At 39.9% G+C, this 12,531-nt stretch overlaps 1 protein-coding gene across 14 annotated transcripts in view; it reads left to right on the top strand.

The window, feature by feature from the left end:
* The window catches only part of PTPRM (protein tyrosine phosphatase receptor type M), a 712,166-nt gene that overhangs the window by 674,193 nt on the left and 25,442 nt on the right, over positions 1-12,531 (top strand). For all 14 annotated transcript variants that reach the window (XM_042843358.2, XM_042843348.2, XM_065585258.1 and 11 more), the window contains 3 exons: positions 6,735-6,851; positions 11,281-11,435; positions 11,738-11,873. In XM_042843358.2, coding sequence (XP_042699292.2) covers positions 6,735-6,851; positions 11,281-11,435; positions 11,738-11,873 — 408 coding nt within the window. The remainder of the gene's footprint in view (positions 1-6,734; positions 6,852-11,280; positions 11,436-11,737; positions 11,874-12,531) is intronic.

Genomic DNA, 12,531 nt, shown 5'->3' with positions numbered 1-12,531 from the left:
ATGTAAAGATGGCTTGAAAGCTCATCTTTTCACTGCCTTGAGCATCTGTTTGGCTTAGGTACACCTCTACCTCGATATAACGTGACCCAATATAACACGAATTCAGATATAACGCGGTAAAGCAGTGCTTCGGGGGGGCGGGGCTGCGCACTCCAGTGGATCAAAGCAAGTTCGATATAATGCAGTTTCACCTATAACGCGGTAAGATTTTTTGGCTCCCGAGGACACCGTTATATCGAGGTAGAGGTGTACTTATACGACCCTCATCACCGTAAAATATCTGCATGTGTTACAAGCTTTAATGTATTTAGCTTTATAACACCCTTGTGAGATAGGGAAGTACTATTGTCCCCATTTTTCAGATGGAAAACTGAGGCCCAGATCCTCAAAGGTATTTAGGTATGTAATTCCTGTTGATTTCAGTGGGAGTTAATTGCCTAAATACCTTTGAGTATTTGGGCCAGAGAGACTAAGTGACTCACCCCAGGTCACACAGGATACACCACACAGTCTGTGGTGGAGCAGGGAATTGAAGTCCCAGGCTAATGGTCTAACCCAGGGGTCGGCAACCGTTCAGAAGTGCTGTGCCGAGTCTTCATTTATTCACTCTGATTTAAGGTTTCGCGTGCCAGTAATACATTTTAACAGTTTTAGAAGGTCTCTTTCTATAAGTCTATAATATATAACTAAACTGTTGTTGTATGTAAAGTAAATAAGGTTTTTAAAATGTTTAAGAAGCTTCATTTAAAATTAAATTAAAATTCAGAGCCCCCTGGACCGGTGGCCAGGACCTGGGCAGTGTGAGTGCCACTGAAAATCAGCTTGCGTGCCACCCTTTGCCACACATGTCATAGGTTGCCTACCCCTGGTCTAACCTCTAGACCCTCCTTCCTCTTTCCAATGGACCACAATCCATAAATGTAATGGTCCATTGGACCATCCTTCCTTATGATGCTGCTTTGTGCTCGACCAGTTTCTCTAGGACCAATCTTATTTGCATAAACCTTTTATGGCCACAAGGGTCAAAATCACCCCAAGATAAGCAATGACATAGAGGTATCCAGCCACACCAATTTCTTCATGCTGTACCAGCAAAGGGGGGAGAAGGTGTGGCATATGAACCCTTTTGTCAGCTCTAAATTGGATTAAAAATAGAATGATCTTCCCTGGGCCTGCTCACCCTGTTTTATGGCTAGATTATGCCAGCAGTGCAGCACAAAGCAGCCACACCACACCAGAGCCCTAGGCCATCATATAGATTTTAGTTAACTAGATAACATTCTGTTTTTATTTTTTAATAAATCATTTTGGATCCAATCCTGCAACCATTTAAGCACGTGCTAAACTTTATGTATGTTTACTCAATGTGCCGAATGTTAAGCAAGCACAGAAGGACCCGATTCTGATCTACACTAAGGCCCTTCACATTAATGTAAAGTGCATTCAAGAAGATAGTGTAAATGGGAATCAGGTCCATAAATGTTTGCTGCATCAAGACCTTTATTTGTTTGAAGTCAAGACCTTTACAATGAGGATAGAAAAGATTTTACATAACTATAAAAATACTGCTAGTAAAAATACCAAAATGTGTAGGTCAAAAATTTTAACAGAGCCTGCTTAGTTACTGCATCTGAATACATTTCTTTGGTTTTTGTATAAATATTTGGAACATATTTTAAAGCACAAGTTGAACAGAAGGTTTGGGTATATGATACAGATCTATCTATCTATCATATACCAAAACCTTCTCTATATATGTATATATAGTTAAAATAAATACTAAATGTATTATAATTGGTTTTCTCACAGCAAAATAAAAACACCAATTACAATAGGTTTTCGCACCAGTAAAATATTGATAAATGTCAGCCACGGGATAGAGAATACAATTTTCAGTGCTCATATAAATAGAACAAAGATTGAGAGAGAGCTTTGAGATTATCCCACATTTGTTTCTAATCACATTGCCAAAAAATACAGGTGTACTCCCCTTAGAAGGTAAAAGTGTGATTGGAGGGAGGTCATGACAGTTCTATGGGCATAAAACCCCAGGTGCACTTGTCCATCTGTTACATATGTATTTATTTTACTAATAGCTTTCGGGATCTGTAAGCAGATCATCATCTACTTACATCTCAAAGACAGCAAAATGGGGTAAAGTTAGAGCCTAAATGATAAAGATAAGGGTGGCAAGTTGTGCTCACTAGTAAATATGGCAAACAATATGGGAAGCTTATAAACAGTGAAATGGAATAGTGATTCAGCTTGATTGCTTTGAAACACTGTATATGGCCTTAGGCAAGTAAAATGCTCTAAAACTATGGCCATGAAAAGCAAGAACCAGAATTCGCTCATCTTTGGAATAGGAACATTACAGAACTGATATGTGAACTGGCAGGGAAATAAACCTTATAGTTAGTATTCAGCAGTTTAAATAACACTGATCATTCAGAGTAACAGCCGTGTTAGTCTGTATCCGCAAAAAGAAGAACAGGAGTTCTTGTTCTTCTTTTTACTGATCATTCAGATTTCCTAATTTGCTTTGATTCTAAAATATCCTTAACAAGATGTCATATAGCTAGCTATTGCCCATGCACTGCATGGCTTATTGTTAATGTGGAACAGGTTTATACATTCTAATTTAAAATTAATCCTGAACTAAGTAAAGATAATAAAATAGACATAAAATTTTAAATGGAATCTCATGGATGTAAAATGAAATAGCCATCTAAAGTCATCTGTGAAAACTTTTTATACTTTTTACTGCTGTAAATCAAGATAACTAATCTTATTCTCTGTGGCAGAGCTGCATGGGGCACTGAAGTTCATAACCTCTGTGCAGGATCCCCCAACCCTACCACAACTGTTCCATTGGGTCATCTTAAATGAGAATTCAAAAGAAAACAAAATCCAGCCATTAAGACAAAAGAAAGGGGAAGTGTGCATCACAGAAGTGGTCCTTTTAAATGTCCCTGTTCCTTAATCATAATCCGGGCTGTCGAGACTGCACCTGTGACCTGAAGAAGAGCTCTGTGTAGCTTAAAAGCTTGTCTATATTCACCAACAGAAGCTGGTCCAATAACTTTGTCTCTCTAGACTTCACCAAGTTAGAAACATGCGTGTTTTCCTTCAGACCCAAGTAGTTTAGGTGAATCTATGTTTTAAATAGTTTATCTTACTAACCTTAGCTGTTTTGAGATGGCAGGGACCCATCTGAAAGGAGCTGAGCTAAAGTTAGAAACATGATGCTCAGTAGTTGTGTTGGGACTAGGACCACTGCTGCAGCTGCTTCCTCTTTCATACGTGCCTTGGACATGTGTCTGTGTATCATATTTCACCCATGAAAAAGCTCCAGGCAGGAAGAGGAAATTAAGGTCAGAAACAGGGCTGTCAGTAGGCTATACCAGTCTGGTGACAATGTGAAGAGGTGCTTACTCTTCACAGGACACAGGAGAACATCTTCACCATGTGGGGAAAAATGCTATTTCAAATAGTTCCCTAACAACAAATGTAAAGGTTCACTCAGCTTGAGTCAGGGATTTGAACAAAACCAGTGGCCTGGATTATCAAATAGAACAGACAGGTAGATAAACAATGAACCCCCAATATGTTTCTGATGGCTTCCCTTTTCCTAACTTCAGGGCTTTTGGAAAATCTTCTAAAAAAGCATTATAGACAGTAGAATAGAAGTACCAGCACTATGAACTGCATGCAGCTATTTTTAATGTTTTAAATGGTGTGTGTTCATCGCTGGCAACAGATATTTAGATACATTTCTCCAATGAAGAATGAGACTAAATATAGTGCCTATTTTTATTACTGTTCTATTCATTTCCAGTGTAAAATTTGCAGTAACTTTTGTATGCAGCCAATCAAGAATTGTATATTTATGCAAAACTATGTACTTGCATATATTAGAAGATTAACATTTAATTTCCCCTTGGTGAAAGGAAGGGAGAAACATCATATGTAACAGATACATAATAGATGCTGGTCCTATCATTTAATACACTACTGGAACATGTCCATATACAAAAGTGATGGTTGTGATATAAGAACCCGAATAGAGAAGAATAGAATTTAAATATTTAACTAATTAATGTGTAATGTTCCTCACCAACCATCTCATTGAAAAAAAATTGGAGAAAGGGGACAATTTTTCAGTGCAGTAACTCCTCACTTAACGTTGTAGTTATGTTCCTGAAAAATGCAACTTTAAGTGAAACTATGTTAAACAAATCCAATTTTCCTATAAGATTTAATGTAAATGCGGGGGTTAGGTTCCAAGGAAATTTTGGGGGGGCAGACAAAAGGCATTATATACTGTACAATACTGTACTGTGGTGGGGTGGTGCCCCTGGCTTACCCCTGTGGCTCAGTATGGGGGTGCAGGGTCTGGGAGGGAGTTAGGGTGTGGGAGGGGACTCAGGGTGGGGGTGCCGGAGGAGGCTCAGGGCTGGGACAGGCAGGAGGTGCAGAGCACTTACCTGGGGCAGCTCCTGTTTGGTGCAGTTTACTTATTTACTTTATATTTGATAGTGTTAGTTAATAATTGTTCTGATGCTCTGCAAATTCCTCTAGAAGAGGTGAAAGACTCTAACCATAAATTGCTGGACATACTACACACATCTTCCTCTTTGAGAATTGCCCTCCCAAACATTGAGGCGCTTTTAGACCCTGCCAAGGTCATCAGCCAGACACCAGCCTCTATTCCACCAATATATAAAAGGGCTGGCAAAAAGTTTTACATGCTCGCCAAGCAGGCAGACTTTCTTTTCATGCACCCTCAGCCCAACTCTATGGTAGTGGATACTGTTAACACACAAGGAAAGCAACATCACACCAAATCAACCCCCTATGATAGAGACTGTAAGAGGCTCGACCTGTTTGGGTGAAACGCATACTTCTCTGTGACTTTACAATTCAGAGTGTCAAACTACCAAGCCCGAATGGCTAAATATGACTATATGAACTACGGCAAACTCAGTGCCTTTATTGACCACTTGCCAGATACGCAAAAAGAGCAATTGCAAACCATTATCCAAGAGGGTCAGTTGGTAGCAAGAACAGCACTACAAACTACGGATAGTTGAAAAGGGTCTGCAACTTCTAATCAAAGACTTTCCACGTTGGTATCCGACTGCATTAATTCTTGCTACGAATCTCATAATATGCAAACATTTTGAGACATACGAACTCACTATACAAGGTCCATTTCCACCTCTATGGCATTTCTTGAAAACGTGCCCATTATTGAAAAATGTAAAGCTGCTAATTGAGCTTCTATACATACGTAAGCTGAACATTACGCAGTAACTCGTGATACTGCTTTCGATGCTGTGTTTGGCCCAGCTCTACTGTTTTCCATATTGGACTTGACTCCAAAGCTCCCTCCTCCTTAAAGGGGAACTGCTCTGTAATCACCTACAGTGGAGCACCTGTAGGGACACTACTCGAAGAAGAAACAATGGTTGCTCACCCTGTGCGGTAACTGTAGTTCTTCGAGATGCGTGCCGTATGGGTGCTCCACTACCCACCCTCCTTCTCCTCTGCTTCGGAGTTCTCTGCTATAGGGCTTTGCGGTAGAGAAGGAACTGAGGGCAGTTTGCCCGCACACTGCTATATAACAATGGCATGAGGCATGAAGCTGACTAGCACGCATGCGCGGGCTGAGCACACACTGCTGTGAGAAACCTCTGATCAAAGGCACTGGAGGCACAAACGCACCTAGAGCAGAGCACATAACTCGAAGAACTACAGGGTTGAGTAAGGGTGAGTAACCATTTCATCACAATACACAACTCTCCTCACCCCATCCACCCTCAGAAAGGCGAGTAGCACAAAAATGCTTCACATTTTAATTTTACATACTTTGTGCAGATTGTGCTAGGCTGAACTGGGGTGCACCAAACCCCAGAAACCCTTGAATAGAGTTCATGCAAGCCGTCTTCTCCTCTTTCCTTTCACTGGGATGAATTCCCCAAAGCCCACTGAAGTCGATGATTGTTCGGAGTCATACAGAGAGGCAGTGTTAAAGCCAGGAATAGAATCTCTTGACTCCCAGTCCTGTGCATTAGCTATATGACCACCTCTGACCAGTTCTTTTGAGAAGTTAATTCTAAGTTGGGAAAATAGATGCTTTTTCTTTCCAACATTAGACAAACCCTTATGTCTGCAGCATGCATTGTCATTTTAAAAGGATGCAAGATATTTTTGAAACAAGTAACAACTGCAGGTGGAAGAAAAAATCCAGAGGAGCTTGAGTTTATTCAAGCTTCTATTTGTAGCTTTTCCCTCTGGATACTCGCTGACTTGGAAAGAACAAGAAATGAATGGTTATTGTAACTGAGCTATGCACAGTGAAAACATCCTTCATGCTACATAGAAATTTGCCTTATTTTACTGAATATTATTATTCCCACCTAGAACCCCAAAACTGTCTTTTAAAAAAAGTATGTCCTTTAAATCAGTGGTGAAGTGGTTAAAAAAAAAGAAGTAGGAGGATAGTTAACCAAGCTAAACTATATTCCCCAAATGAGAAGTTGGCAAACCCCATTTACCCACATTTACCCTCAGCTACACTACTGCTTTAAATACACAGACCATTTCCTTGTGTAAGGAGCCTCACTGTTTTATGTGTGGTTGAATTTGATATCGTAAATCACGGCAAAAGGTACAGAACAGATTCAGATGCTGAAAAATATGAACCTTAAATTCTTTTGTATTTTTAAAAGGTCAAATGCTGCAAATACTGGCCAGATGACACAGAGATATATAAAGACATTAAAGTTACCCTAATAGAAACAGAACTCCTGGCTGAATATGTGATTCGAACATTTGCAGTAGAAAAGGTAAGTTTGGAAAACTGTATTTTCTAAATATGATGTTGTTTTCCCATACAAGTTAAATACATGTAATTTTGTCACTTTGGAAAGATCCTAGATTTCACTGGCTAACAGGCAGCCCATTTTTCATAGCAAATTACTTTTGGGTAGTCTTCCAGTGCTCCCTTATGGAAGATTAGATTTTCCCCTTTCTTTAAATGCAGATCCTTTTTGCCTTGCCCTGGCCCAGACTTGAAATGGAAACAGAAATTCCATTCCCTTGGGGCACTAAAGGAGGAGAGGGCTCTGACCCACCCATCAATTAAACAGGACATTGATGTTGTTTTCCTGTCTTCTGTTCACCATAATCAAGCAGTCTGTGTCAAAAATAAGTCTTTTCATATACTACTATTATTCAGATGTCTAGCATGATTATAACCACTGTAGTCCACTGGTCCAATATATTTCCTGGTCTTCAGAAGAATTATTTTAGAATGAAGTCATTTTTTTAACAAGACTTTATGTGCGGGAGGTCCTTTACAAGCACAGTTACAAATGGCATACTGTATTGTCATTTAGTTGATTTGAATAATACTATTCATTTGGTTGTCACTTAATTAACAGGTACTGTATTAAAATCAGGCTGTTGTTTCAGACGGTTTACAGCCTAGAGAGACAACGTATAAAACTACCACCGGGTGTGCCGGAAGCAGTGACAAAAGCAGCATGGTTCAATGCTGAGATTTAGCACGCATTCTGAATGTTCCATGTTTTTTGTTCACTCACTAGTGGGTCTTGAATATCAAATATGTCATTTTCAGTTACGTATTCCTATTTGCCGTGGCATCAATTTTCTTTAAACCAAGGTTTTAAAGGTGTTCCCATCAAGTTACTGAATCATCTAATCTCAGTTTGTGTTAGCGCATCTTGTCCATGATCTCACAATGCATGACAAAGGCAGATTCAGGAAGATGAGCAATGAATTTTTCCTATTACATTCTTCAGCCTAATCGTTAAATATACAACAGTCCAGCAAACAGAATCTAATATTAGTAATACTTTTTCCTCGGCTCATTCAAACTTGATGTCTCCTACTATTTAGATATTTTTTAATAAACAGATGAGAAGCGGGTGGTTAGACTTTGAAGAAGATGTGGTTTGGATGATTTCTATTCATCAAGTTCTAAGCTCATGCTTTGAAGTTAGCTTTTTGCTTCTTAGTCAGGACTGTGGAAAAAAAGACATGGAGGATTTTACAGTTACTCATGACCAAAAGCTCATGAATAAGTGAATTGAAACAGATAGAGATAAACAATCCTATTTTATTTCAAAAAAATTTCTCCATTTGAAAATACCTCATTTAGACATTAGTTTTTTAACAATAGGCAGCTTTTCAATAAGCTGATAATGCGGCTTCTGTGTGGTTCAGAAAGGAATATGTTTGTTTTCCCCCCCTCTATTATTTATTTTTTTAGTTTTCCTTATTGTGCTGAACAGTCAGAGCTACCCATATCCTCCACCATATCCTCTTTCCTGAACTTAGATTGTATAAAATGTTTCTGACCCACTTAGTTATTTTTAGGTCAGTTATTTATTTATTTATTTATTTGTGTATTTATTTATTTATTTATTTATTTATTTATGGTTGGGTCATTTTTTCTGTATGGTCCTAAAAGAAAACTAAGGAGTTTATTTGTTGGGGAGGGAGTTGATTGTTGCATTTTTAAAAAAGAAATCACAGTTCAATTAATTTCAGGGTGTAGTGGTTGTAATCCTGCTCCTGTGTAATTTAGAACTTAAAGAAACTTAGGCCCTGATCCTGCAAACACTTTCATATGTGCTTAACTTTGTGCACATGAGTAATTTTTCAGGAACTGCTAGTCAGTGGGACTACTCGTGTGTAACAGTAAGCAGCTGAGTAAAGTGTTTCAGGAGCAAAGCCTAAATTATTAACAGTCTAGGGATAGTTTATAATGTGACAGACTTTTCATCCCTTTGATTTCAAAGAAAAGGTGAAAAATATTGTCTTTCCAAGCTGAGCATACGCTTTCATGATTCACAAAGTTGTGATTCTGTTTTGGGTATAAAACCCAGTAGGGAGGTTACAGAGAGATGAGAATGGGTCTTTGTAGATACAATAAAAATAACTCATTATAGCAATATGCTATATGCAAAATCCTTTCTAAAATAGTGGAGCACTAGCACAAATGGTAGACAAAAATTACACTTGAAATATTTAAGTGTGAATCCATTGGGTGTATACAGCTCATGTTTTGAAGGTACATTGTCATTTGCACTTGCCAGACAAGTAAGTGTGCTATTCTGCATGTGCAAATGGAGGTTTTGCATGTGTAATGGATGTACACTTAAATTTTGGTGGTGCAATTTAGGTGGTATGTTGACTATAAATGTTAAAATCCTTGCGTAGACAGGGCAATTTGTATTTTAACATATTAGATGGTAGGGCATCAGCCTCCCTGTTAATGTGTGTGAAAGTATAAATTGCCTTGTCTACATTAGGGTTTAAAAACACATCTTTTTCCCAGTGAAGACATAGCCTAAAACAGAACACATTCAAATTTGGATATATTTTCCTAACCATTGCTTGTTCCTGTTGCAAACATACATGAACATTAGGTAATCTCTCAAAATGATCCATTTTCCTTAATTTCCAAGTCTCTGTCTCCCTGATCTTGATCCTGCTCCCACTCCCATTGAAGACAATTGAGGTTTTGCTATTAGCATAAGTGGAAATAGGAATGGGCCTTCTGACATATTGCTTGTTTTCAACAGCCCCTTTGAGATACAGATTTCCTAAGTGTTGAAAATCCCTGCCCTGGTTCTTGCATACTATTAATAAAGCTAAACAACTTTATACTACTTCATTACCATGCAAATAGAGTTAGGCCTTTTATATGCAAAGTAGTTCAAGACAGAGAAATATAGCCTTAAGAAGAAGAAACACAGAATACCAGATATTAAAATCATCAATATTTATTCCACAGCTAACCTTTATATCTGTCCTAGCTGGACACCGCCTGTCATAATATTGTTTGCTTTTTAATTGTATATGGTGGCCTCTGGTGTATAGGTTCGTAAAAGACTACATTATACTGGCAAATACACAGGGCTGCAATTATACAGAGGAAAAAGTAGATTTAATAAAATCCATCTACTTAACTAGATGCCCTACAGGTTGATATTGCAAATGACAGTAGCATTTGGTTTCTCTGCAAATACAATTCCAATAGGCCCTCTGTAGGTATGTCACTATATCCATGTACTATGGGGCTATGTCTTCACTACCCCCCTGAATCGGCGGGTAGAAATCGATCTCTCGGGGATTGAATTATCGCATCTCGTCGGGATGCGACAATCGATCTCCGAATCGATGCTTGTACTCCACCAGCGCAGGTAGGAGTAAGTGCCATCAACGAGGGAGCCGCGGAGGTCAATTTGCCGCCGTCCTCACAGCGGGGTAAGTCGGCTCGGATATGTCGAATTCAGCTATGCTATTCGTGTAGCTGAATTTGCGTATCTTAAATCGACCCCCCCCCCAGTGAAGACGTAGCCTAGGTGTTAAATTACTAAGGCCTAAGTGGTGGTTAGCCCTTAAGTGGCTGAGCAGTGGAGGGGAAGTAAAGAGCCTTCTCCCCATCTCCAGTGCTGCGCACATAAGGGCCACCCAAACTGCAACCTTTGTGGTTGGAGGAGCACACACAGGTGCTGCTACTACTGGGTTGCTTCCCTGGGAACAAGGAATGAGAGAAATGAACATCAGAAATTCTAGGGTGAAATCCTGACGTCACTGAAGTCAATGAGAGTTTGACACATGATTGCTGTTCCTGGCTTTGTTGTTGATTTACTCCCTTAGGACTAAATTGTTAAAACTGTTTAGGTGCCTAAAGATGCACAGGGCCGGCGCTTCCACTAGGCAACCCTAGGCAGTAGTCTAGGGCTGCAGGATTTGGGGGGCGGCATTTTGCCGTCCTCGGCGGCAATTCGGCGGCGGGGGTCCTTCCGCTCCGCGTCTTCGGGGCGCTTCGGCAGCGGGTCTTCACTCGCTCCGGGACCCGCCGCCGAAGCACCCCGAAGACGCAGAGTGGAAGGACCCCCGCCGCCAAATGCTCTGAGGAGGAGTGCTGCCGCCTAGGGCGGCAAAAACCCTGGCTCCGCTCCTGAAGATGCAGGTGGGCATTTAGTGGAATTTTCAAAAGCACCTGAGCAGGTTAGTATTAAACCGACCTATTTGATGCTAAGGTTTTGAATCCAGTTGAAAATCCACACCTCATCTTGTCTTTTAAAGAACTCCAGTAGTTTTTTTTAAGCAAGGCCCAAGTTGTTAAACTCATGTTCAAACAAAGTCTCTCTCCTAATTTCTTCCCCATTTTCATTTCTACATTTTTTTTCTTCTTCTTCTTCTTCTTCTTCTTCTTCTTTATTTGATTCTGGACAGAGAGGTGCTCATGAAATCCGAGAAATCAGGCAGTTTCACTTCACAGGCTGGCCAGACCATGGCGTACCATACCATGCAACAGGACTGCTGGGATTTGTACGGCAGGTGAAGTCCAAGAGCCCACCTAATGCCGGCCCACTGGTTGTACACTGCAGGTAAGCAGAATGAAAATGTCTGCTTTCCGTTTTCCCACTAAGACTCTGGGCCTCATTCCTCCCCCGCTACGTTGTGTAATCACTCCATAAGTAATTGAAGCCATAGGAGCTACTCATAATAAAGTACTAAGTAAAAACATAAGAAAAAATGGCAAAATCAAGCCGGAGTCTTGCAAACCCCCATACACAGAACTCTTGTTGACGTCAGTAGGTATCCACACCTGAAGCACTTGCAGAATCAGACTCAAAACCTTATATTTTCTAAGAATTCATACAGAATGGACTGTGCTCTTCTATTTTAGCGCTGGTGCTGGTAGAACCGGATGCTTCATTGTCATTGACATCATGCTAGATATGGCAGAAAGAGAAGGTGTCGTAGATATATACAACTGTGTCAGGGAACTTCGATCTCGAAGAGTTAACATGGTGCAAACTGAGGTATTGGCATCTTTCTTTGACTGTTATTGTATCATTTTCAGTGAAAGTACTGCTCTTTATAACATACGCTACCTGCCACAACACATGGAAAATACCTCATATGGTGCAGTGAGGAACAACAAAGCCATTCAGTATTTAAACAAACAAACATATGGGTGGTACCTTATTGGATTCTGATTTTTGGGGTGATAAATGCTTTTAAAAAATAGTTTGGGGGATATTGTTTAGTCAGAGCTAAGATCCGCCACTTTGGGTCCCATTTATGTGCAGAAATGCCTGTGGAGCTGTGCAAAAAGAAAAATGCAAGATGAGGCCACTATAAAAAACGTTTTTTTGTGTGTGTACAGGTTGGCTGGCTTATTTATCATAACTGATTGGGCCCAACTCTTACATAGCTTTTTATGTATATAATAGTATATGTCGTGAACTACTTTTGCTCCCTACGGACTCTACTCAGTGTACATTGATGTTAATGGGAGCTTTATAGATTATTTACTAAAAAAAGAACAGGAGTACTTGTGGCACCTTAGAGACTAACAAATTTATGCATCCGAAGAAGTGGGCTGTAGTCCACGAAAGCTTATGCTCTAATAAATTTGTTAGTCTCTAAGGTGCCACAAGTACTCCTGTTCTTTTTGCGGATACAGACTAACACGGC

Source organism: Chrysemys picta, chromosome 2 (assembly GCF_011386835.1).
Source record: "Chrysemys picta bellii isolate R12L10 chromosome 2, ASM1138683v2, whole genome shotgun sequence".
Taxonomy (NCBI): Eukaryota; Metazoa; Chordata; order Testudines; family Emydidae; genus Chrysemys; species Chrysemys picta.
Note: the sequence above shows the minus strand (reverse complement) of the source record. Positions and strands in the feature narration are given on the sequence as shown.